The 25,222-nt window shown below is 56.5% G+C and overlaps 1 protein-coding gene across 6 annotated transcripts in view; it reads left to right on the plus strand.

Moving 5' to 3' along the window:
* Positions 1-25,222, plus strand: part of MEGF8 (multiple EGF like domains 8) — a 37,658-nt gene that overhangs the window by 7,149 nt on the left and 5,287 nt on the right. For all 6 annotated transcript variants that reach the window (XM_073226455.1, XM_037013893.2, XM_037013895.2 and 3 more), the window contains 36 exons: positions 9-189; positions 271-359; positions 884-1,299; positions 1,736-1,881; positions 2,005-2,127; positions 2,804-2,958; positions 3,258-3,377; positions 3,723-3,867; positions 3,947-4,110; positions 5,927-6,127; positions 6,489-6,689; positions 7,092-7,328; positions 8,234-8,352; positions 8,444-8,575; positions 8,660-8,773; positions 9,115-9,363; positions 9,824-10,023; positions 10,341-10,551; positions 10,649-10,898; positions 11,404-11,536; positions 13,139-13,386; positions 13,466-13,576; positions 13,737-13,855; positions 14,183-14,390; positions 14,895-15,075; positions 15,605-15,768; positions 16,477-16,621; positions 17,523-17,754; positions 18,880-19,003; positions 19,136-19,349; positions 19,504-19,718; positions 23,075-23,282; positions 23,446-23,605; positions 23,993-24,185; positions 24,641-24,811; positions 24,904-25,034. In XM_073226455.1, coding sequence (XP_073082556.1) covers positions 9-189; positions 271-359; positions 884-1,299; positions 1,736-1,881; positions 2,005-2,127; positions 2,804-2,958; positions 3,258-3,377; positions 3,723-3,867; positions 3,947-4,110; positions 5,927-6,127; positions 6,489-6,689; positions 7,092-7,328; positions 8,234-8,352; positions 8,444-8,575; positions 8,660-8,773; positions 9,115-9,363; positions 9,824-10,023; positions 10,341-10,551; positions 10,649-10,898; positions 11,404-11,536; positions 13,139-13,386; positions 13,466-13,576; positions 13,737-13,855; positions 14,183-14,390; positions 14,895-15,075; positions 15,605-15,768; positions 16,477-16,621; positions 17,523-17,754; positions 18,880-19,003; positions 19,136-19,349; positions 19,504-19,718; positions 23,075-23,282; positions 23,446-23,605; positions 23,993-24,185; positions 24,641-24,811; positions 24,904-25,034 — 6,410 coding nt within the window. The remainder of the gene's footprint in view (positions 1-8; positions 190-270; positions 360-883; positions 1,300-1,735; positions 1,882-2,004; positions 2,128-2,803; positions 2,959-3,257; positions 3,378-3,722; positions 3,868-3,946; positions 4,111-5,926; positions 6,128-6,488; positions 6,690-7,091; positions 7,329-8,233; positions 8,353-8,443; positions 8,576-8,659; positions 8,774-9,114; positions 9,364-9,823; positions 10,024-10,340; positions 10,552-10,648; positions 10,899-11,403; positions 11,537-13,138; positions 13,387-13,465; positions 13,577-13,736; positions 13,856-14,182; positions 14,391-14,894; positions 15,076-15,604; positions 15,769-16,476; positions 16,622-17,522; positions 17,755-18,879; positions 19,004-19,135; positions 19,350-19,503; positions 19,719-23,074; positions 23,283-23,445; positions 23,606-23,992; positions 24,186-24,640; positions 24,812-24,903; positions 25,035-25,222) is intronic.

Below are 25,222 nucleotides of genomic sequence, written 5' to 3' on the forward strand. Positions count from 1 at the left end.
ACCCACAGCCTTTGGGACCGTGCCGCTGTGAGCCCGGCTTCCTCGGACGTGCCTGTGACCTGCACCTGTGGGAGAACCAGGGGGCTGGTTGGTGGCACAATGTGAGTGCCCTGGACCCTGCCTTTCCTGCTCGCATTGGGGCAGCTGGTGCCTTCTTGTTCCCACCAGGGCTGCTGGCCATTTTTGGAGGTGAGCAGATGTGGTATATGTCTGGGGTCTGGAGGCCTGGCAGCCTGTGGTCAGGGCTCGAGACCCTCTACCCCTATATAGGCCAGGACCTCAACAATGCCCTGGGTGACCTCGTCCTGTACAACTTCTCTGCCAACACCTGGATACGCTGGGACCTGAGTCCTGCCCCGGTATGGACCCCACTTCTGCCCTGCCTGGAGGCACTCATTCACTCTGTCAGACCCAGCTGACATCTCCCCATACTCCCCCACCCTGGTGCTTGATACAGGAGCACCCACTCCTCCCACTTCTGCATTCCTTCCTTGGGTTCTTGGGCTTTCTTTACTATTCCTTTCTCTCCCTTTCTGTGTGTCTCACGTCTCTCTGGGTCCCTATCTTATCTTGTCTCTGACTCTTGGTTTTCTGCTTTCTTGGTGCCTGTGTCTCCTCTCTATGATTCCATCTCTATGCTTTTTTTCCTATCATTTCTCCTTCCTGCTTCCCTGTCTCCCCCTCTCTTTTCCCTCTGTCTCACCTCTGTGTGTTGCTCTCTGTTTTCTCTCTGTGTATCTCTGTCTTTTCCTTTGTCTTTGTCTTTCTCTGTCTCTTCATCTTCCTTTGCATTGGCATCCTCTATGTTTGGCTCTCTCTGTCACCCTCTCTATGTGTCACCATCTGTCTCCCTCTCCATCTCTGTGTCCTTGTCTCCTCACAGGCTGCCCGTCATTCCCATGTGGCTGTGGCCTGGGCTGGCTCCCTGGTGCTGATGGGCGGTGAGCTGGCCGATGGCTCCCTCACCAGTGATGTGTGGGCCTTCAGCCCACTGGGCGGGGGCCACTGGGAGCTCCTGGCACCACCTGCCTCTAGCAGCTCAGGGCCACCAGGCCTGGCAGGTCATGCAGCCGCCCTAGTGGATGACTTCTGGCTCTATGTGTCTGGTGGCCGCACTCAGCATGACCTCTTCTCCTCTGGCCTCTTCCGTTTCCGCCTTGATGTTACCAGTGGGGGCTACTGGGAGCAGGTGATTCCCGCAGGTGGGCGGCCCCCTGCTGCCACCGGCCACTCCATGGTGTTCCATGCCCCCTCCCGCACCCTGCTGGTTCATGGTGGACACCGGCCCTCCACTGCCCGGTGAGTGACCTGTCCCACAACCCTACCCTGCAGGGCCAGGCCTGGCCCAACACCCTGGGCCTTGAGTCTTTAGTTTTTGAGTCTTGGGTTTTTGTCCACAGATGGACTCCCGCAGCCATTCAGCCACCGCTTCCTTCCTCCCTTCATTCATTCAGTCACTCATTCATTCAATCTCTTGGTAACTTGATTCTCCACACACTCCCGCCCATCTATCCATTCAACCAACCCCTGCTTGGTGCCCAGCCCTGGCTAGATTTTGCAGAGAACCCAGAAATGAGTCAAACCTGGGTCCTGCCCATGGTGAGCTTCTAATTCTGAGGGGACAGAACCCAGTCATAGCCAGTCTCAACCCTGGGTGATCACACAACTCTTAGGAGCCCAGATTGGGGAGAGAAACCCTTGCTTCCCTGACCCCTCTTCCTTTCCTCCCTCATAGATTCTCTGTGCGGGTTAATTCCACTGAGCTCTTCCATGTGGATCGGCACATGTGGATGACCCTGAAGGGCCGGGATGGGCTTCAGGGCCCAAGGGAGCGAGCCTTCCACACGGCCAGTGTCCTAGGCAACTACATGGTGGTCTACGGTGAGGAGGCTCCCCAGTGCTACCTGCCTGCCAGGGGCCTAGCCAACCCCACGCTGAGGCTCCCTGCATAGGTATCCCCCCTCCCCCAGGGTTGCCAGCTGTCCTCCTTTCCTCCTTTCCCAGGGGGCAACGTGCATACCCATTACCAGGAGGAAAAGTGTTATGAAGACGGGATCTTCTTCTACCACCTGGGCTGCCATCAATGGGTATCGGGGGCTGAGCTTGCCCCGCCAGGAACCCCGGAGGGTGAGAGGCCCCTCTGTTTCCCTGAGGGGCTCCTGACGGTTACAGTTCTTCCCACAGTGAATCTGGGCTTTGGGCAGGAGTCACCCTGACCCCTGTTGGGGTGAGCCAGACATTATGTTGGAGCACTCCTGTGCTTGGGACAGGACTGGGGCATTGTTGCTATGGAGATGAGAGGCAGTTACAGCAGCCTCAGATCTCGGTTCCAGTCCAGGTTTGCCAGTTTCCAGCTGCCCCAGGAACTGCCTACAAAGAAGTGATTTTTTTCAAGGTTACATAGTAGGCAAGTGGGAGAACCAGGATGGCTGGTCCCAAATAACATCTGTACAGAAATCATCATTTATTCTGCTTGTGCCTCAACTTCCCCCTCTGTAAAATGGGGATTATAACAACATTTAAGCCATTGGGCTGTTGTGAGAGTACACTGAGATGGCACATGAACAGGGGAGACAGCCTATAAGGGCTCAACGTGTTGTCTTCCCAACAGCAGCAAGGCATCTTATTTTCAGGGGTCACGCAGGCTGGAAGGGTTTCCTTGGGCAGATAGGGTTGAAGCAGGAGCTAGGAGACTGGGCTGAGGTGTAGGAGACAGGGGTAGTCCTCTGGGCAGGGGAGCCATGAAGGTGGGAGGGAGGTGGGGAGGCTCTCATGTCCTGTGGGGGGCTCTGTGTTCTCCTAGGCCGAGCAGCACCCCCCAGTGGTCGGTACTCACATGTGGCGGCTGTGCTTGGTGGCAGTGTCCTCTTGGTGGCTGGCGGGTACAGTGGCCGGCCCCGCGGGGACTTGATGGCCTACAAGGTGCCTCCCTTTGTGTTCCAGGCGCCTGCTCCGGACGTGAGCACTGGGGTGATAGGGAGAGGGTGGCTGGTGGGGAGGTCGTATGGTTTCCATGGATGAGGAAGAAAGCTGGGGGGTCCTGGGAGAAAGAAGGGGTCTCTAGGGCTATGAGAAGAAGGGTGTCAGTTCCCAGGTCCACAGGAGGAAGAATGGGGAGTCCCTGGGGCTCCCTGGGGAGGAGTTGATGGGAGTCTTCCAGGTGCTGAGCAGTCAGGGTTCCCTGGGATAATCAAAGTGAGTGGGGATGTGGGAACAGGTCCCAGGTATGAGGAGCCCCTTCCTCCTCTTCCCTACAGTACCACCTGGACTACTGCTCCATGTACACAGACCACAGTGTCTGCTCCCGGGACCCCGAATGCAGCTGGTGTCAGGGAGCCTGCCAAGCTGCACTGCCTCCTGGGACTCCCTCAGGGGCTGTGAGTGACTGTCCTGGCATTTAGGCCCCTAGCACAGAGACCCAGCCCTAGCATCTCTCTCTGCCTGAACTAAGTAGAGGGACTTTCCCTAACTTGGGAGACTTGTTTTCATGCCTGAGATCAGCATTCCTGATTCCTGACTGCCAAGAACCTTTGGCACCCTCCCTGATCCTTTTGAACTTATGATCCTGTCCCTGGAGGAGCTGCTGTCCTCTTGATGTTACTTATTTCAACCTGGCTTTCAATTCCCGACCCCTTCTGCCTCAAGACTCCTGAATACACAGCCCCTTGCAGGTCCCTGAAGCCCTGGTGGGCAGTAATCCCTGTCCCTTTCCCACCCTACAGTGTCCAGCTGCCAGCTGCCTGGGCCTGGGACGCCTTCTGGGTGACTGCCAGGCCTGCTTGGCCTTCAGCAGCTCCGCGGCTCCTCCCCGGGGGCCTGGTGCCCTGGGCTGGTGCGTGCACAACGAGAGCTGCCTCCCTCGGCCTGGTGAGTGTCCAGTGGCAGTGTGGGAGGGGGTGCCGCAGCACTCACCTTACCTGCATCTCTCATCCCCCTGTCCTCACAGAGCAGGCCCGCTGCCGAGGGGAGCAGATATCAGGCACTGTGGGCTGGTGGGGGCCTGCACCGGTCTTTGTCACATCCCTGGAGGCCTGTGTCACCCAGAGCTTCCTGCCTGGCCTGCACCTGCTCACCTTCCAGCAGCCACCCAATGCCTCCCAGCCCGACAAGGTGGGGAGCCAGGGGTGGGGCCCACTGTGGAGTATTGAAGGGCCTGGTCTGAGGGTTTTCGTTTTTCAAATGATCTTTATCACTCTGTGTTTACCCCATAAGTCTTTACATTCAGGGGTCTGATTTTCCTTATCAACTTAAAAAACACTTTTTAAAATTCTGGTAAAATACACATAACATAAAGTTTACCATTAGATATTTACAGTGTCGTGCAACTATCACCACTGTCTAGCTCCAGAACATTTTCACTACCCCAAAAGGAAACCCTGGATCCATTAAGTAATTGCTCTCCATTCCCCTGTCCCCCAGCACTGACAACCAGTAACCTTTCCTGTCTCTGCATTTGCCACCTCTGGATATGTCACATAAATGAATCATATAATATATGGCCTTTTGTGTGTGGCTTCCTTCACTTAGCGTATTTTCAAGGCACATCTATTCTGTAACATGAGTCAGAACTTCATTCCTTTTTATGGCCAGATAATATTCCTTTGTATGGCTATGCTACATCCATTCATCGGCTGACAACACATTTGGGTTGTTTGCACCTCTTGGCTGTTGTGAATAACGCTTCTATGAACATTCATGAGCAAGTTTTTGTTTGAACACCTATTTTCTTTCCTGATTGAGGTATAATTGACATACAACATTATACTGGTTTCCAATGTATGACATAATGATTTGATATTTGTATAGATTGTAACCAACACCTAGTTTCAACTCTTTTGAGTATGTACCTAGGAGTGGAATTGCTGGGTTATATGGCAATTCCATGTTTAACCTGAGGAATCCCCAAACTGTTTTCCACAGTGGCTCCTTATTGATTTTTAAAATAGGCAATATAGTCACATGGTTCAAAGTTCACAACAATATAAAAAGTTGATGAAAAGTCTCTCCCATCTACTGACTCCCCACCACCCACCTCAGTGTAGGAAGCTGCCCCAGCATCCTCCCAACTCGGGACCACCCTAATTCTCCCCAGAAGATCCATGATCCATTTGGATTTCTTTTATACTCTTCCAGAATGTACCTATTCAAATTTGAGTAAATGTGACATTTAATTACTTTTCTTTCTTGCACAAAAAGTAATACACTATCCACACTGTGCTACCACTTCCTTTTTTTCTTAATATATCCTGGCAAGCTACCCGTAACTTAGGAAACATTCTTTTTTTTTCTATAGCTTCACAATATTCCATATATATTCTAACATCATAGTGCTTACTAATGTCTTAGTGCTTGAACATGGCTTATTCTACTCTTTCGCAGTTACAAAAACACATACTAGCAATAAGTCATGTAGTATGTCTGTCACTTTGAATGTTGGATCTGGACTTTTTTTCCTGACACAGTGGTTTATTTTATAACAGAGGACATGATACATAGGGCGAAATCCAGAGGGTCCTGAGCACGGTGCTTCTGTCCCTGTGGAGCTGGGGCGCGACCCACTCCTGACCTAACCTGGAAGTTCTCCAAAGCCCATAGTCAAAGGGCTTTTTTTCTTTTTTTGGATCTGGATTTTTAAGAGCTTAGGTGGAAAGGTGGGGTGTTGGGAAAGGTCTGGGGTCCTGGAGTTTAATGAGACAGGTGATTAATGAGCAGGGGCTGGGATACTGTTGTCTGTTGTCTGAGTTGTTCCCCAGAGTGACCCTGGGTTAGCCACCTCCCCTCTGTGCCTGATCTCAATCTGTCATTCAGTAAAATAGGGAGGGAGGTTGGGTTACCTCAACTTTTCTGGCTCTGTTGTGGCCTGAGGGGTGTGGAGACTGGGGTCATGCAGAGGCACTCACATATACCCCATCCTTGGCTGGCATAGGTCTTGATCGTCCGCAGTACAACCATCACCCTGACACCCAGCCCAGAGACTGACGTGTCTCTGGTCTACCGAGGCTTCATCCACCCTCTGCTGCCGGGAGGGCCTGGTGGTCCAGGGGCCGAGGATGTGGCCGTATGGGCCCGGGCCCAGCGCCTACATGTCCTGGCTCGGATGGCCCGTGGCCCTGACACAGAGAACATGGTGAGAGTGCCTGGGACATTCAAGGGGCTGTTTATGGTAAATATGTGTGTTGCAGGGGAGGACTGGGGAGAAAGAGACTGGGATGGATCCTTAGTGGAGGGAGGGCCCTGGGGTTTTAGTTGTGAATAGAATTTGGGCATTTTGAAGGTGGGAAGTCTGAGCTACCAAGTCAAACTATCCTGAGGAGGAGGTGGGTCGCTGGAAGGTTTGGGGAACACTTGGGGTCTAAGGAACTCTGAGGCCCACCTCCTCTTTCCAGGAGGAGGTGGGTATGAGGTGGGTTTGGGGCTCTCAGAGGTTTGAGGGATTTGGGGAGGTGGAAAATTCTGAGGCCCCTCTCTGTCCCTTGCCCCTACTCCAGGAGGAGGTGGGGCGCTGGGTGGCTCAACAGGAGAAGGAGACGAGGCGGCTGCAGCGCCCAGGGTCTGCTCGCCTCTTCCCGCTGCCTGGCCGTAGCCACAAGTATGCAGTGGAGATCCGGGGCCAGCTCAATGGCTCTGCAGGCCCTGGACACAGCGAGCTCACCCTGTTGTGGGACCGGACTGGCGTGCCGGGTGGAAGCGTGAGTACCCAGGCCCTGGCCTCAGATCCTCTGGGCTTTCTGAACCCAGGTCACAAACTCTAGCTCCCTTGATTCTTGAACCCTGCGCCTTATCTTAAACCCTCCAGATCCCAACCTCTGACCCCCAGACCCTGACCTGATCTCATATTCTGACCCTCACCTGCCTTCATCTCTGACTCCTGCTGACCTGACCCCTCTTACCCTGACTTATGTCTTCCATACTTCGGCCTCTAATCTCTGTAGAGTCTCTTATGTCCTGATCCCCTTTTGTCTGCTGATGCCCTAAATCCTGAGTTTCTATGCGCCTGAGTTCTCAACCTTGTCTCCAAATGCTTGAAGCTCCAAACTCTGACCCTCTACTTGGAATGTGGACCCCTGACCTCATATGACCGTGTCCCCCAGGAGATCTCTTTCTTCTTCCTGGAGCCCTACCGCTCATCGGCCTGTGCCTCCTACTCCTCCTGCCTGGGCTGCTTGGCAGACCAGGGCTGCGGCTGGTGCCCGGCCAGCTCCACCTGCCACCTGCGCCAGAGCGGGGCCCACTGCAGGGACAGCAGGGCCGACGGGTCCCTGTTGGTGCTGGTGCCTGCCCTCTGCCCGCTCTGTGAGGAGCATCGCGACTGCCATGCCTGCACCCAGGTGCCCGCCAGGCCGTAGAGGGAAAGTGGAGTCGGAGGCAGCCAAAGCAGGCAACTGGGAAAGGGGAAGGGCTGCCCAGAGCTGACATGGGCAGCCAAGGAGCCCCTTGGGTGGTGGTGGGGGAGATAGCCAGGGCCATTGTCCTTGATCTGTAGGAGAGAGCCAGGGGCAGGCTGCAGGGCAGCAGGACCGGAGAGGGGCTTCTGGCAGTCAGGACTCTCCCTGTTGTGGGGTCTAGGAAACCCAAGTCAGCATCCCTTTGCTAGAAGGGCATTTATTGGCCCCGGCACTGGAGTTCAGGAGTGGGTCTTTAGGCCTGCTAGCTCGGGCGGTTCAAAACGTGAAGTCTGGCATCCACCTCCCTGCGTTCCACATCCTTATTTTCCCTGGAGGTTCACTCCTTGAGCGTAGAAGGGAGCTACAAGGGCAGTAGACTCTCATACCCCCACTTAACCACTCTTGTCCCAAGTGGAAAGAGAACACCTCTCTGTCCCCACCCCACCCTCAGCCCCCAGTTCAATGGAAGTCCCAGATGCACATTTCATTGTCTCTGGTTGGGTCTCCTGCTGACTCCAGGACCAATCAATGAGGCTGGGGATAGTGTGGCCCCTCACCCACCTCCGAATCCCAAGGATTGAACCAGCCCAACGGGGACCACACAGAAGGGTGCTCTTGCACCAAAAGGGAGTGGGTGCTGAGCAGGCAGAACCCATGGATGTTGTTGACTGCAGGGGTAGGGGTGTTGTAGGAGAGGCAGGCAACTGGGGAGGGAGGTGGGCTTGGAAGGTGGTCTGTGGAGCAGGCAAGGGAGGCAAGTGCTTGTTGAGCCAGTGGTGGGACTGGAGGCACTGGGGGCCCAAGGAAGAGGGCTAAGCTGGGCTCCCACTCCCACTCTGAACCCCCAGGACGCCTTCTGTGAGTGGCATCAGAGCACCAGCCGAAAGGGGGATGCAGCGTGCAGCCGGCGGGGTCGGAGTCGGGGTGCCCTGAAGAGCCCGGAGGAGTGTCCTCCACTCTGCAGCCAGTGAGCCCCACTGGGCCCAGTGGGAATGGGGCTTGTGGGGGTGAGTGGGGCTGGGCTGTGGCGTGACCCTGTGCCCTCTCCCTGCCCCCAGGCGCCTGACCTGTGATGACTGCCTGGCTAACTCTAGCCAATGTGCCTGGTGCCAGTCCACCCACACTTGCTTCCTGTTCGCCGCCTATCTGGCCCGGTACCCGCATGGGGGCTGCCGCGGCTGGGATGACAGGTGCGTGCATCTGGGTGGCAGGGCTCACTGGAGGGGAGGGTGGAGGTCGGGGAGGGCTCGACCCGTGCACCTGTCGCCCTGCAGTGTGCATTCAGAGCCCCGGTGCCGGAGCTGTGACCGCTTCCTGACCTGCCACGAGTGTCTGCAAAGCCACGAGTGTGGCTGGTGCGGCAATGAGGACAACCCCACACTGGGCCGGTGAGGCGGGAATGTGGGGCCAGGCGGCGGGGTGTGGGCCCTCCACCCGCCCTAATTCTAATGTCTCTGTCTTCTGCCCTCCCCTCTCCCTTTCCTCTCCCTGCCACCTTATCCCTGTCTTTGTCTCTCTCCTGTCTTTTAACATCTTTTTGTCTGACTTCTCTGGATTTCTCTCTATCTCACTCCATCTCTCCTGTCTCTCTCCATATTTCATACTTCCATTGCTTTTTGATTGGCCTTCCTTCTCCCTGTCATGGTTTTACCGTCTCTGTTTCTTATTTCATCATCTCTCCACCCACCTCCCCACTCGCCCCTACACTTCTTCAATCTCCTGCCCCCAGGTGCCTCCAGGGAGATTTCTCAGGGCCCCTGGGTGGAGGTAACTGCTCCCTGTGGGTGGGGGAGGGCCTGGGGTTGTCCGTGGCCCTCCCTGCCCGCTGGGCATATGCCCGCTGTCCAGATGTGGATGAGTGTCGCCTGGGCCTGGCTCGGTGCCACCTGCGGGCCACCTGCCTGAACACTCCCCTCAGCTATGAGTGTCACTGCCAGCGGGGCTACCAGGGCGATGGCATCACCTACTGCAATCGCACGTGAGTGGGGCGAGGGTTTCTACGGAGATGTGGCCCCAGGGCCCGGGGCGTGAGGAGGTCAGTGCTGGGACGCCTCCTGTGGAAGCAGCATTCCTGGTGAGGCTGGGGTTTTTACCTTGTTACTTGGGCCCTCATTAGAGTGACAGGGTCCCCAGTGTAACACTGGTTACTGTGGAGATGGGTCACCCACTGACTGCAGGCCGTAGGCTTCAGCATTGCCATGGAGATGGAGGAGGACCAAGTTGAAAGGGGTTTTCACAGAGAACAGATCACCAGGAGTGATACACGGTTACTATAGAGACAGGAGTGAGCATGTGCAATGTGTTCCCTTGGAGACAGGGCCACTCATGTGGTCCAGGCCAGTGGAATAGGCAGTCGCTTGTGATGGGGTTGCAGTGGAAATAATGGGTGGAGTAGGGGTGGATGCCCACCCAGCCCCACGCCTGCTGTGGCCCCTCAGGTGCCTGGAGGACTGTGGCCATGGTGTGTGCAGTGGTCCCCCCGATTTCACCTGCGTGTGTGACCTGGGCTGGACATCCGACCTGCCCTTGCCCACACCCGCCCCAGGCCCCCCTGCCCCCCGCTGCTCCCGGGACTGTGGCTGCAGCTTCCATAGCCACTGCCGCAAGCGGGGCCCTGGCTTCTGTGACGAGTGCCAAGGTGAGTGGCCCTCGCCCTGAACCTCTGGGACGGGCCTTAGGGAAGCCTCCCTGGGACTCCAGGTTCCTTTTCTCTGTGCTGGCTTCTTTGTCCCCTCACCCATTGCCTGTTCCTGACCCTAGATGGGTCTCAGTGCCCCCCGCCTCTTTGGCAGGGCCTCAGTCCCCCTTATGGGATTCGCTCTTCCTCCCCAACCTAGGCTTTGTTCACCCTCCTTTGAAACAGCCTTGTGGGGTCAGGGATCAGCTGAACCAGTTTCTCGGGCCCCTTCCACGCTCGCCCCTGACTCTGTGTCTTGCCTGCTGGGGCCTCCACAGACTGGACGTGGGGGGAGCACTGTGAACGGTGTCGGCCTGGAAGCTTCGGCAATGCCACAGGCTCGGGTGGCTGCCGGCCCTGCCAGTGCAATGGGCATGGGGACCCGCGCCGTGGCCACTGCGACAACCTCAGCGGGCTCTGCTTCTGCCAGGACCACACTGAGGGTACCCACTGCCAGCTCTGCTCCCCTGGCTACTATGGGGACCCCCGGTGAGCCAGGGGCCGGCCAGGCGGGGCAGGGTGGGGTTAAGGATGGGATGGGCTGGGGCAGGACTCGTCTGACACCGTCTCTCCTCCATCTTCCCAGGGCTGGTGGCTCCTGCTTCCGGGAGTGTGGGGGTCGTGCTCTCCTCACCAACGTGTCCTCTGTGGCACTGGGCTCACGTCGGGTCGGGGGGCTGCTGCCTCCAGGTGGTGGGGCAGCGAGAGCCGGGCCAGGCCTGTCCTATTGTGTGTGGGTTGTCTCAGCCACTGAGGTGCTACAGCCCTGTGCCTCTGGGACCCTCTGTCCCCCGCTCACCCTCACCTTCTCCCCCGACAGCAGTACCCCCTGCACGGTGAGCACTGAGGGCACCAGAGTCCAGGCCCATGTCTCCCCTACCCAATCTGAACCCTTAGACAGGCCCTGACCCCCACATCCCTGTTTCTTTATCCTTCAGACCCTAAACTCTATTCCTCACCTTTCATTCCTAAGCTCACAGACCCTCCCATTTCCCAGATCACCTCTTATTTCCTAGACTCCCAGTTCCCCAGTCCCTAATCTGGGCCTGATAGATATTAGTATCTGGTGTGCCAACTCTGATTGATTGGTTCTGGCTGCCAGGAGTTGTGTTGAGAAAGAGATACCAGTGAGAATGCCTGATTGATTAGCCATGTCTGCTGTGAACATAGGAAGGGAAATTGTGGCCTCCATGCCACAGTTTGACAGTCTGCCCAGGAGGTTCAAATAGCCTGTCCGTCTCAGATTGCTTTCTCCTCCTGAGCTCCTCCTCCTCCCAGACCCCAAGTGTCCCTCTTTCTCATCTTTGTCATCTCCTGATCCTCGACTCTGCACCCCTCCAGCTGAGCTACGTTCTGGCTTTTGATGGATTCCCGCGCTTCCTAGACACTGGTGTCGTCCAGTCGGATCGTAGCCTCATTGCTGCCTTCTGTGGCCAGCGGCGGGACAGGCCTCTCACTGTGCAGGCTTTGTCTGGTATGGGAACTGGGGGAAGTGGAACCTCTGTCTTGGGCTGTGTATCCCTGACTCCTGCACCTTACCACCAGAAGTGGGCTCAAGACCCAGCCCAACACTGCCACTGACTTGCTGGGTGATGCATTCCCTTGGGTCACCCTGGGCCTTAATGTCTACAGTTGAGGCAAATGGCATTGCATTGGCTGGGCTGCCTCTGCACAGAAGGGCCAAGTGGGACATGTCTTTGGGATACAAAGAATGTAGCTGTTGTAAGGGCCCCTGAGCATCCCTTCAGCCTGGTGGTTCTCACCCACAGGGGTTTTGCCCCTTGAGGCATTGGCTGTGTCTGATTGTCATGACTGTGGTGCCAAAGGCATTTCATGCATGAGGCCAGAGATGTTGCTCTGCATTGTGCAGTGCACAGGACAGCCCCCACAACCAAGGATTACCAGGTTCCATTCCATCAGCAGTACTGAGAGGTTGAGAAACCTGGCTTAGTCTATTGGAGATGTGCTAGAAATAACTGTTTACCCACGGCAGTTAAAGGACCTGAGTTTGGAAATGCTTCTCTTCCTGTTGTAAATCAGGGTGACTCCAAAGCTAGGAGCCAGGGCAGACCTGTAGTTGGCCTACTGGAGATTGCACAGTCCCAGAGCCTTCATAGCAAGCAAGTAGAACTGAGGGGCCCTCGATTCATCTCACTCAGTAAATATTTCCTGAGCCTCAGTGAGCTGGGCCTGAGGATGCTGGAGATGCGTCAGTAAAGAGGGACACAGGCACTGCCTTCATGGATTCAGAGCGGGACAGTGTGTATGTGTGTGTGTGGTGGTGACAAACAGCTGGAGATGTGTCAGTAAAGAGGGACACAGGCACTGCCTTCATGGATTCAGAGCGGGACAGTGTGTGTGGTTCTGGCGACAAACAGTGGTGGATAACTTATACTCAGAATAGTGACACCTTTGCTAAGGACAAGAGGAAATGGAAAGGAGCAGGCACCTGGCAGGTCTGGGGCATTGGGAAGGGCTTATTTGCAAAGGTGAAATTCCACCTGGGGCCTGAAGCGAGAGGTGTGGGTGAGCTCAATTGCTCCAGATTGAGGAACAGCTCATGCCCAGGCCCTGAGACCTGGAAGGGGGCTGGAGAGGTCTTGTGGATGTTTGGGGGCCTCCCCTTTTTATAGCATACCTTTCTTGAGGCATCTTTTACATAATTATTCATTCCTACTCCCCTCTCAAAGTCCCCCCACTAATGTACTTTCTCAGGAGTCTGGGTTTTATGTAAGAGCAGTAGGGAGCTGTAGAGGGTCCGGAGCTTGCCAGGGGCACGATCAGATTCAGGTTTTTAAAAGATTGCTTGGGCTGCCGTGAAAGGCAGAGTGTAGGCAAGCGAGATGGGTGCTGGTGTCCAGTCCAGGTGGCTGAGGAGGTAGCAAGCAGCGGGTGAATATGAGAGAGAGTTAGGCTTTAAAAAAACCCACAGAACTTGATGGGTCAGACAAGGGAGATGTACACCTGGCAGTGACTCTTGGTCATCAGAGTGCCTTGCCTCCCTGCTCAACTACCCTGGGTTTCCCAAAACCTGGGGTGGAACAGTGCCCCAGAACATGGCCTTCTCCCCCGACAGGGCTGCTGGTGCTGCACTGGGAGGCCAATGGCTCCTCGTCCTGGGGCTTCAATGCCTCCGTGGGCTCTGCCCGCTGCGGATCAGGGGGCCCTGGTAGCTGCCCTGTCCCCCAAGAGTGTGTACCCCAGGATGGGGCTGCAGGTGCTGGACTCTGCCGATGTCCCCAGGGATGGGCTGGCCCACACTGTCGCATGGCTCTGTGTCCCGAGAACTGTAATGCCCACAATGGGGCAGGCACTTGTAACCAGGTACAGGTGGGACAGGGCATGCCAGGTGGGACGGGTGGTGATCAGAGCTCCTCCTGAGCCTCCTTGTGCTGTCCCCCAGAGCCTGGGCGTGTGCATCTGTGCTGAGGGCTTTGGGGGCCCCGACTGTGCCACAAAGCTGGACGGTGGGCAGCTGGTCTGGGAGACCCTCATGGACAGCCGACTCTCAGCTGTGAGTCGTAAATGCCACTCTTCAGGGAGGTGCCACTCAGCCCGCCTCCTGGAATGTTCTCCCCACGCCACTCCTGGGACAAACCCCCAGACCCTACACTCCAGCCTGACACTGCAATGACTTTAGCTTGACCCCTCATATATCCCATCCCCACCTGCAGGACACTGCTAGTCGCTTCCTGCACCGCCTGGGGCACACCATGGTGGAGGGACCTGATGCTACCTTGTGGATGTTTGGGGGCCTGGGCCTGCCCCAGGGGCTGTTGGGAAACCTGTACAGGTGAGGACAACCCTGGGGACATAGGATACCTGAATGGGAGAAGGTCCCCTCAGGGGATGCTGAAATGTTTGTCACTGAAGAGTTCCCTCGGGGATGCAGAAAGACCTGTACAGGTGAAGGATACCCCAGATGATGCTGGGATGCTTGTCACACAGGAGGCTCACTTCAGGGACTGAGATGCTTATTTGGGTGGTGCTACTCCAGGGGATGGGAAGATGATTATCATAGGAGGGTCACCATAGGGGATGCTGGGATCCCTGTGGGTGGTCACTCCAACAGGTGCTGGGATGACTATAGTGAGGCTGCTTTTTTGCATCTCGGCCCCAGGTACTCAGTGAGTGAGCGGCGGTGGACACAGATGCTGGCGGGAGCTGAGGACGGGGGCCCTGGCCCCTCACCCCGCTCCTTCCACGCAGCCGCCTATGTGCCCGCTGGCCATGGGGCCATGTACCTGCTGGGGGGGCTTACAGCCACAGGTGTCACCCGAGACTTCTGGGTCCTCAATCTTACCACCCTGCAGTGGCGGCAGGAGAAGGTGAGCCTCTCTCCTTCCCAGCCTCCCGGCTCTAGCAAACATGGCCAGAGCAGCTCCTGCCAGCTCTCTGCCAGCTTTGCCCCCCCGAGGAAGCGGCTTCCTCCCTGGGCTCCAGCCCAAGTCCCAGAATTGAGTTTCTGTGGCCATCCTGGGTCCCATTTTATTCCCAGGCCAATCCCTGGCCAAGAGGCTGGGACGCTGTTGGCCCGGCTGGGAATCAGCCCACTGTGGAGCAGGTGCCGCTAGCCCCACACAACGGGAGTGAGAGCAGAGGAGCAAGGGCTTCCCAAAGGAATGCCAGGCTGCTCCTACCTGAAGAAGTGACGCAGAAATGGCGAAACGTCTGCTGTGCTTCTGCTGGGACCATGGCTGAGTGGAAGGCCTAGGGTCTGCCCAGCCCTGGGTGGCTCGCTGCCTCCTCAGCGATTCAAGGGGGATGTGGGGAGGTCCGAGTCTTGCTTCTACTCACAAACAACCCCTGACCTCCTGTGCCCTCCATCCCAGGCCCCTCAGGCTCTGGAGCTGCCAGCCGTTGCTGGGCACACCCTTACTGCCCGCCGAGGCCTGTCTCTGCTCCTGGTGGGTGGTTACTCTCCCGAAAATGGCTTCAACCAGCAGCTGCTCGAGTACCAGCTGGCGACTGGCACCTGGGTGTCTGGAGCTCAGAGTGGAACACCCCCCACAGGTGGGGCTGGGAACGGGAAGGGCACTGCGCCTTTGACCTCGTCGTCTAGGGCTAGGAATAGGCTCTGTCCACTCCTGTACTCTGGCCACTGCCCCCCCGTCCTGTATTGTCACCTTGTCTTACCCCTGGCCCCCACCCAGAGTCCCAGGACACCAACTCTGGAGAAGCTCAGTTTCTCTGTTTATGCCTCTGACTTTGTGACAAGCCCCCCACATCCTGCCCAGTGTCAGTGGGCTGCAGCTCCCTCTCCCGGGCCCAGGTCACCCCCTCAGATCTCCTTTCTCTCTCCTGCTGCTCCCTGATCACTGCCCCCCAGCCATTCTGGTCACCCTGTGTCCCTCTTCTCTGTCCCACAGTCTCTAATCGCTGTCATTTAGAACTGAAGGAGAGGAAGAGCTTGAGATGGGCTCCCAGGTCTCTGGCCTCGGGGCCTGGTCAAGTGGTGATGTCATGAGAAGGGGAGCCCAGGAAGGTGGGGGCTGTTCCTGATCACCGACCCTTCCCCAGCTCTGCACATCCATCCCCCCAGGTCTCTATGGTCATTCTGCGGTGTACCACGAGGCCACTGACTCTCTCTATGTGTTTGGGGGTTTCCGCTTCCACGTGGAGCTGGCGGCCCCATCCCCCGAGCTCTACTCCCTGCACTGTCCTGACCGCACCTGGAGCCTGCTAGCCCCTTCTCAGGGGGCAAAGGTCAGGAAAGGAGGTCCAGATGGCTGGCTGGAGGGAATGGGAGTGAGGGGCCCTCTTTCTCAGTGCCCAGGGACTGGCTGGGCTCTGGATTCCTACTCCCCCTCCTTTCTAGGCCCCTAAACTGAACTGTGGCACCCCACGGCTCCCCTTTATTCATCCCTGACTTGGAGGAAAGAATCCTAGATCAGGAGGTCAGAGGCCTCGGTTCTGGTCTGCCGTTGGTGTGGCCCCAGCAGGCCCTTCCCCTGCCCGGCTTCCTCCCTCTTCCTGCCTTCAAGGCCAAGGAGACACAGTATATGAGGGAGAACATGAACCCTGAGATGTGCTGGCTAGAGACAGTTGCGTTTTCCATGTACAAACATATTTACAATCCCTTCTTGGGGGCTGTGCTATGAGGGGGGCAGGAGGAAGAGATGCCCCAGGATTCCCCAGCCTGGCTGGTGAGGTCACGTGAGAAATGTGGGGTTTCCTCTCAAGTTGTCTTGGCTAAGTTCCTGGGGAACAGCTCAGGGTGTGGGAGCCCTTGGGTCCTTCTGGGGAATGACAGAGGCTCCATGGAAGAAGGAACTAAGGTTTGGGGAAGGTTAGAATTGGGTGGACTAGTGGGGGCTGGGGTGTGGGGAGATTCAGGGTGGTGGGTGGCTGAGAGGGAGTGGCAGAGGGACTGTGGGCTCTGACAGGCCATCCTGCCTCGTGTCTCCCCCACAGCCCCACCCCCGGCTTTTCCACGCCGCAGCACTGCTAGGAGATGCCATGGTGGTCCTTGGGGGGCGCTCAGACCCTGATGAATTCAGCAGCGACGTTCTGCTCTACCAGGTCAACTGCAACGCCTGGCTCCTGCCCGACCTCACCCGTAAGTCCATTGCTGTCCCTGGGAGCCCCAGGGACATCCACAGGAGTTGCTTGGGTCCCTTCAGACCTACTGGCCAAACTGCTGTCCCCTCCATGTTATCTAACTCCCACACAGATATGCCTTCCTTCCTTTACTTTCTTAGAAAAATTGATTCTTTATTCTGATTATAAAAGTAATAGTATTCATTATATGTCATTTGTGAAATATGAAGAAAAATATCCGCCATAATTTCATTCTCTAGAGAGGAATATTATGGGCAGGGTGTTTCCTCCCAGTCTGCTGTTCGTGGGGCAGAAAGAGCTCGTTCTTGCCTTTTTATTTCACTTGACATTGTAAGTGACTGTGTGTCTATCTGGGCCTGTCGCCTTTCCTTTTTCCTTCTTTCTCTGACCCTCTCTGTTTCCCATGTTCTCTTAATCTTTTACTCTGTGACTCTTTTTTTTTCTTTTTTTTGAGGATTCAAAAAATTGAGGTGAAATTCACACAACAAAATTAATCACTGTAAAATGAACAATCCAGCTGCATTTAGCACTTGTGCAACACTGCGCAACCACAATGTTGTGCGATCTCTATTTAGTTCCAAAACACTTGTCTCTATTCTTGTTCTACTCTTTCTGTCCCTTTTTTCTGTTTGCGTATCTCTTCCCCTTTTGTCTTGCTACCTGTGTCTGAATGTTGTGCCCTATTTGGCCTTATCTATCTTCCCTGTTTTCCTGTGTCTGTCTCTGCTCTGCTTAGACTGTCTCCCAGCTTGGTGACCCTTTCTGACTGATATCTTTGTGTAGGTCTCTTTCCCAAGATCCTCTCTTGCACGCTGTCTCTCCCTCTCTTTCTGTCTCTCTCTGTCTCTCTCTCTTTCTTTCACTTGCTCTCGCTCTCTCAGTGTTCTGTCTCTCCCCAGGTTCAGCCTCTGTGGGGCCCCCGATGGAGGAGTCTGTAGCTCATGCTGTGGCGGCAGTAGGAGGACGCCTGTACATCTCTGGGGGCTTTGGGGGAGTGGCCTTGGGTCGCCTGCTGGCCCTGACCCTGCCCCCTGCCCCCTGCCGCCTGCTCCCCTCACCTGAAGCTTGTAACCAGTCTGGGGCCTGCACCTGGTGCCATGGAGCCTGCTTGTCTGGGGACCAGGCCCACGGGTAACCCCAGTGACTGACAGCATGTGGGTGCCCAGAAGAAGGGGTTATGTGCTAGGCCAGGTCAGGGGGAGGCCCCAGGAGGGTACTGTCTGGACAGGATACCAGCTTACATGGGCAAATGGGCAGCTCGTCAAAGGTAGGGTGGGCTGGGGAACTTGCGGATGGGGAGCACTGCTTGTGGGCTGGGGTTTTCATCCAAGCATGCTTCCTGGATCCGAAGTGGGCCCTAAATGACCAGTAGCCTTTAGACTAGCAAAGGTTCAGAAGTGGGGCTGTGCCTGGTGTATGTTAGAGACCACCTGTGTTGGGGGAGAATGAGAGTGGAAAGGTGAGTGGGGTCAGCTAAGAAAGGGCTTCTGGTGCCCGGGATCGGCACTGGTCTCCATCCAGGCCCCCAGACTCCTCATCTGTAGTTCAGGAATCCAGGCATCTCAGGAAGCTGGAAGTGCTGCCCTCGCTGTAGTACAATTGGCTGCAGTTACCCTGAGCTGGTACAAGGCTTCTAATGGGCTTTAATTGTCCCATTAAAGGGCTTACCAGGTTTACTACAGAAACATTAAAGTATTTGACTTACGGGGTAGCCCCCCAGACTCCTCTAGGGGTATTATACCCTCTGCTTTTCTAAAATATGGAAAGTTCTGAAACACGTGCTCCTTCAAGGATTTTGGGTGAGAGATCTGGGACTGCTGCTGTGGGTGATGGGAGCCAGGAGGGTTTGAGAGCAGAGGGCATTTGGGCCTGGGCAAAAGTCCCTGGGGCTTTTGGTAGGGAGGGAGTTGTGAGGGGAGGCTGTGGGTGGAGACCAGGTAGGAGTCTGAGCATGAGGAAGAGGCTGAAGTGGGCAGAGAGCTGCTGGAGTGGAGAGGAGGGGATGGCCTTGGTGGCTGGAGGGGCAGGAGGATGAGGGGTGTTGTGCAGTGTCTCTGGCTCGGGTGAAGATGGGTGTGGGACAATCACTGAGCAGGGTGGTGGGGAGGAGGTTTGTGGGGCCTGTGCTGAGACCAGTTTGGGCTGCATTTGGGGGTCTGCAGACAATGTCCAGGAGGCACCAGGCAAAGGTGAGGACAGGAGGAGGAAGGATGGGACCTGGCCAAGAGTGATGAGCCAGGCCTTATGCTTCCCCAGACTGGGCTGTGGGGTGCCCCCCTGCTCCCCAATGCCTCAGTTGCCTGAGGAATGTCGACGTCTCCGGACCTGCAGTGAGTGCTTGGCTCGCCATCCCCGGACCCTGCAGCCTGGAGACGGCGAGGTGAATAGTGGGGGACCAGGAAGTGGGTACAGGAACTGTGGAGCTCTTCTGCTAGGATTGAGTGGGAAGAGCTGGGGCAGGAGGGATGCTGCAGGCCCTGTGAACCCCACTTTGCCCATATTCCCTTGCCAGGCATCTGCCCCCCGCTGTAAGTGGTGTACCAACTGCCCAGAGGGTGCCTGCATCGGGCGCAATGGGTCGTGCACGTCGGAGAATGACTGTAGGATCAACCAGAGAGAGGTCTTCTGGGCTGGGAACTGCTCAGAAGCCGTGTGTGGGGCTGCCGACTGTGAGCAGTGCACGCGGGAGGGCAAGTGCATGTGGACTCGGCAGTTCAAGAGGACAGGTGAGTGTCTAGGCATGGTTCCTGAGGATTTGGGGGCCTGGACTCCTGGGTCCGAGCAAGGGAGCGGCTCAGGCCTTTTTTGAGGGAGGAGGAGGGGAGGGGCCTGGGAACCAGGTGTGCAAGCAGGTTCTAACCCCTGTGCTGCTGGCCCCAGGGGAGACCCGCCGCATCCTCTCAGTGCAGCCCACCTATGACTGGACGTGCTTCAGCCATTCTCTACTGAATGTATCCCCAATGCCAGTGGAATCATCGCCCCCACTGCCGTGTCCCACCCCCTGTCACCTCCTGCCCAACTGCACCTCCTGCCTGGACTCCAAGGGTGCAGATGGGGGCTGGCAGCACTGTGTCTGGAGCAGCAGCCTTCAACAGGTACTGCACCAAACCGGGTGTCCAGGTGGCCCTCCTCTGACCCATACCAACCCTTCTCCACCTCCTTCTCTATGTCTCTAGCCCTGGTCCCACGACTGTGCTTCCTCTCTCCTCCCCTTTCTCTTCTCACCCCATAACATCTCTCTCCTCCCTCCTCCCTCCTTGCCTGTCTCATTTTCTTGCTGCACTTCTCTGCCATCCACCAGCCTGGGCAGCCCCTCTGTCTGTCCAGTTCTTGTTCATGCTCTCTCCACTCCATCCCATGTCTTTTAATATTGCCTCCCCTTCCCTCCCAAACCTTTTTGTCTCCCTTCTTCATCTTTTTCTCTCTCTGCTTTTGTAACTTTGTGTTTTAAGAAACAGAAACCCACTTGAGCTGATTTTACTGTACAGAGCTGGGGGTATTTGATGTAATGTGAGGGTAGGAAGTACCACTGACCCATCCTTGGTCCACAAGGCCTCCAGTCTCAGCTGTTTCCCCGCGCACCTCCTGCCTCCACTTTTTTCAGCTCGATCATCAACACACACGGCCTCACATGGCATCCCTTGACCCTTAGTCTGTGACTTCCTAGTTCCAGAGGCCACAGTTACCTTTGTGGTCTTCGGTTAGCTCACATTCTCAAGGAGAGACTTCAGCTCAGCTCACAAGTTAGGTGTCCAGCCTTGGTCCAGTGAGACATGGCCAGGGAGGGGTAGGAGCACATGGTCCTGACATGGTGATTCAGACCCACCCCTCGTCTATGGCCATGAGGTGGAGAGGTAATTTCTGAAGGTGGGCATGGTCTGGGAGGCGTTCTGTGTGCCAGGGACAGTCTGCCCTTGACTGTCCGGTACAGTCTGTTCCAAACATGCATCTGCCCGGCATGATGTAGCCATCCCAGTGGCAGACCCAAGGCATTCATCCCCACAATCCCACGTCATTGGGAGATTAGAAAGATTGACCTCCTTCTGTCCCATCTGGAAGCAGTGTCACTGGGCCAGAGTTCTGAGTCTCTGATTCTCACCGATGGCCTCTCCTCATCCTCCTTTATTGTGCAAGACTATTGAGATGTACCTACTAACCATCTCACAATCCACGAGCCTCTCACATAAAATAGGTACAATATCAGTAGATTCCATCAGGTGTTTTCCTGGCAATTTCATTCACTTCCAACACTATCTACCTGGAGTTAGTGTCAGATCCCACAGGTTCAAGGGCTCAGTCCCACAAGACTGCCCCCACTTCAGATACCAGTCACAAATCCAGGCCACCCATACTTCTGACTGGCCCCCTATAAATCAGGGGTTCCCACCTCACGCTCTGCAGGTTCAGTAATTTGCTAGAAGGGCTCACAGAACTGAGAGAAGCATCTTACTAATACCAGTTCATCATAAAGGATATGGCTCAGTCAGCCAGATGGAAGATAAGAATAGGGCAGGAGATGGGGGTGGGCAGAGCCTCCCCTGCCCTGTCGGGGCTGGCCACCCTCCCAACCTGGAGCTCTCATCTGTCAAGAGTTTTAACAGTTCACTCTCCACACCTACCCCAGGTGGGTGGGTGGGGCTGGAAATTCCAACGCTGGAATCACTGGTCTTTCTGGAGACCCCTCCCCACAGCATCTCATTAACATAAACTCAGGTATGAAAGCCATGCCTTAATGAATAACAAAATGCGTTCCCATCACTCAGGATATTCCTAGCCTTTTAGTAGCTCTGTGCCAGGAACAATATGTTCTTGTGTTACCCCAAACCATCCCATAGGCAGGTCGTACAAATTGAAGGTATTTGGGGCATAGAGCAGTGCCTGCTCTTCGGTAAAAACTCAGTAGGGCACCAGGTTCCACTCCCCTGTAGGAGTCACGCCTAGAGGGTCACCACAGTGGGGTGGGAGGGTGTGCCCCTAGGGGGCTGTCAGTGTGAGCCTGCTGTCAGTCTCTAACAGGCGGAGGCCTCTCATCCTCGAGCCTTGGGTCCTTCTAGTGATACGCTTTCTCCCCAAATACTGAGATTCCCATTATTGTCCTTGTGGGGATTCCAGGGAAGCAGAAGGCAAAACCAGAGCGCCTGTTGGCACGCCTGCTCCCCCAAACCCTCTGTGTCTGCCAGGCTTTCCTGGCATCTCAGGAGGGAGGCAGGAGGGAGTGGAGCCTCCGATGAATGGGGGACAGAATTGATGTGGCCCGTGAACTTGAGAGCACTCCTGCCAGATCTCATTTCTGTGAAATCTCCTAGGTTTAAAGTGTTGGCTCAGGCTTTTTAAAACCACCACGGCACAGATCTAACAAAACAGATGCGCAGGCCAGATCCCTGATGATTTGGCTCAAGGGCAGCCATATTTTGGCCATCCAGCATTGTTCTTTTGAATGACTTTGGCTTCAGAGGCTGGCGTGGACAACTGAGTACTCCCTTCCCTGGCTGGCTGGCTTCTTTCATCCCTCCCTCCACTAAATTCTCTATTGAGCATCTTTCTCATGCCAGGCTCTTTGGTACAGAAGAGCTTGGGCCCTGCTCTTGGCACCTGCATTCATGCATCTCTTCCTGGAACACAGGACGTGCAGTTCATGGTGTTGGGCAGCAGCGAATTTGGCCATGAGGGGGACACAGCAGAAAGCACTGTGCCAAGACTCGGGCCCCTCTCTCTGCCCCCTCCCAGATTGTCCTGCCATCTGCAAAGGGGTGCATTCAATTTAGATCTGGAAGCCTCGTCTGGCAGAGAATTTGGCTCTGGCAGTTAAGGAAGGCTGAGCTCCTCGGCAGCTGTAACCCTCTGTGGGCCCCAGTTACCAAGGCATGTTATATAGTCAGGGTAGCTTGGTCGCTTTGCTTTGTCCTGAGCGCTTTCAGATAGCCAACCCAGACTAATCGCTTGACTTCACTTAAGCCCAAGCAGTAAATAAAATGCTCTTACACAGGGAGGTAAGTTCCCAAGAGTTTGAACCTTGGTGTGCACCTCGTCTGGGTCCCGGGACGTGATCAGTGGTGGCCTGGAAAGCTGCCTCTCCCCCTGTCTTTGGGTCTGTGGTCTGCATCTCTGCTTCCTTCTGCATCTGTGCTTTTCCTGCTTCTCTGCTCTGTTTCTCTGCTGTCTTTTGCTCATCCACGAGGCCCTGCCAACCCTGATTTCTACGATCTTCTAGTTTCAAGGACGTTCCTAGCCTGACTTCCAGGCTGGACTTCTAGTTACAACTGCTTGAGAAGAAGAATGTGATTACCTCGGCTGGTGTCCACTTTGGTCCACCAGCTGTGGCCAGGGAGGGACGAGAGCTCTAAGAAGGGGATGCAGCCCAGGAACATAACCCAGATGTGTCTGCTTGACTCTCTTTCTCTGCCTTTCTTGCCCCACTCCTGCCCCATTTCCCGTTTTTCTTCCCATGCAGTGTCTGAGCCCCTCCTACCTGCCTCTGCGATGTATGGCTGGAGGCTGTGGGCGGCTGCTCCGCGGGCCTGAGAGCTGCTCCCTGGGCTGTGCTCAGGCAACCCAGTGTGCCCTGTGTCTGCGGCGCCCCCACTGTGGCTGGTGTGCCTGGGGGGGCCAGGATGGGGGTGGCCGCTGCTTGGAGGGTGGACTCAGCGGCCCCCGTGATGGTGAGATGGGTTTGAGAGTGGGCTGACCCTTAGCTGGGTCTGGCAGAGAACATGGGGTGCTTGGGGCTGTTCTAGTGGGGAGCTCAGGGGAAGAAGGGGCAGGGCCTGGGTGGTTGGGGTGGTGCAGAGGCGCCCCAGGTGAAGCCCCATCTCCACGTGCCAGGACTGACATGTGGACGACCTGGGGCTTCCTGGGCCTTCCTGTCCTGCCCCCCTGAGGACGAATGTTCCAATGGGCACCACGACTGCAACGAGACACAGGACTGCCGTGACCGGCCACGTGGCTACGAGTGCAGCTGCAAGGCGGGCTACACCATGGACAAGTGGGCTGCAGGCCAGGCGGGCGGGCGGGCTCAGGGTGGCGCCCAAGCAGACTGGGCACATGGGCAACAGTACAGGGTGAGGCATGTGCCAGAGCAGGATGGACTGTGAGGGCATGGGATTGAGCGCAGGGGGCCTGTGGGTGGGCGGTGAGCCCTGGAGGGTGGGGCTGGTGACTTTCTCAGGGTGCCCCGGGGAGGGAGGGTGTCGGCGGCCCCCAAAGGAGATGGGGGTGGGATCCGGGGAGACGGGTGGGGCAGAGCAGGGAGGAGCGAGCAGCTGAGAAGCGTGGGGTGGTGGGCGGTGGGCTCAGCCAGAGCTGCGAGGATGCCGGGCACCTCGGGAGGGATTGGCTGCTGCCCTGCCCTGACCCTGCCCCACCCCTGCAGCATCACGGGCCTGTGCCGCCCCGTGTGTGCCCAGGGCTGCGTGAACGGCTCATGTGTGGAGCCCGACCATTGCCGCTGCCACTTTGGCTTTGTTGGCCGCAACTGCTCCACGGAGTGTCGCTGTAACCGCCACAGCGAGTGCGCCGGCGTTGGGGCCCGTGACCACTGCCTGCTTTGCCGCAACCACACCAAGGTGGGCTGCCCAGGGCCTCAGACCCTGACCTGGGACTCGGTCTCCAGCCCACACTCCGGCATCTGCAGCCTCGTTCCATGCCCTGATAAGCCAGACACAGGGAGGAGGTGGCATAGTCCTACCCAGGGGGTGTCGGAGGACTCTGGGCACACATCTGGGTTTTTATCAAGAGGGGCTGCTCTGGAGTAGGGGACAGAGGTGATGCTTGGCCAGGGAGCATAGCTCGTGGAAAATTGGGAGAGTGTAGGGAAGGGCTTTCTGAATGCTACACTTTGGGCTTGAGGGAAGAGCCCCTCATCACTGGAGGTGTGCAAGTGAAGGCAGAGGGCTAAACCAGACAGGTGGGGATTGCCCAGACCAAGTGCCCGAGCCACTGCTGCCATCTGTGGTACTCTCAACCTGCTCCTCCCACTCCTGTGCTCTGCCCCTCTGACCGCCCTGTCCCCGGTTTCCAGGGCAGCCACTGCGAGCAGTGCCTCCCGCTGTTTGTGGGTTCAGCCGTAGGGGGTGGGACCTGCCGGCCCTGCCATGCCTTCTGTCGTGGCAACAGCCACGTCTGCGTCTCCAGGAAGGAGCTTGAAATGGCCAGGAGGGAGCCGGAGAAGTACTCACTGGATCCGGAGGAGGTGAAAGAGTATGGGGGCCTAGACACCTGGGTCTTAGGGAGGAGGAGGCTGGTGTTTGCCTTTTTGTGATCACCCTTTCCTTCCATGGCCAGATCGAAAACTGGGTGACAGAGGGTCCTAGTGAAGACGAAGCCGTCTGTGTGAACTGTCAGAATAACAGCTATGGAGACAAATGCGAGAGCTGCCTCCATGGTTACTTCCTCCTGGATGGGAAGTGCACCAAGTAAGAGGAATGGGGCCGGGACCCTTGTCCTGCTCACTAGGAATAGCTCTGGGAGCCAGACCTCCCTCCCCAGTCCTCTGCCCTCAGTCAGGAGAGGATGAAATCCCCAGGGAGCCCCCAGGCCGGGGCAGCTGTTGGAGGCCATGAGCTGGACTCCGATGGGAGATCCCTTGCCTCTGAGGCCAGTG

Source organism: Manis javanica, chromosome 17, assembly GCF_040802235.1.
Source record: "Manis javanica isolate MJ-LG chromosome 17, MJ_LKY, whole genome shotgun sequence".
Taxonomy (NCBI): domain Eukaryota; kingdom Metazoa; phylum Chordata; class Mammalia; order Pholidota; family Manidae; genus Manis; species Manis javanica.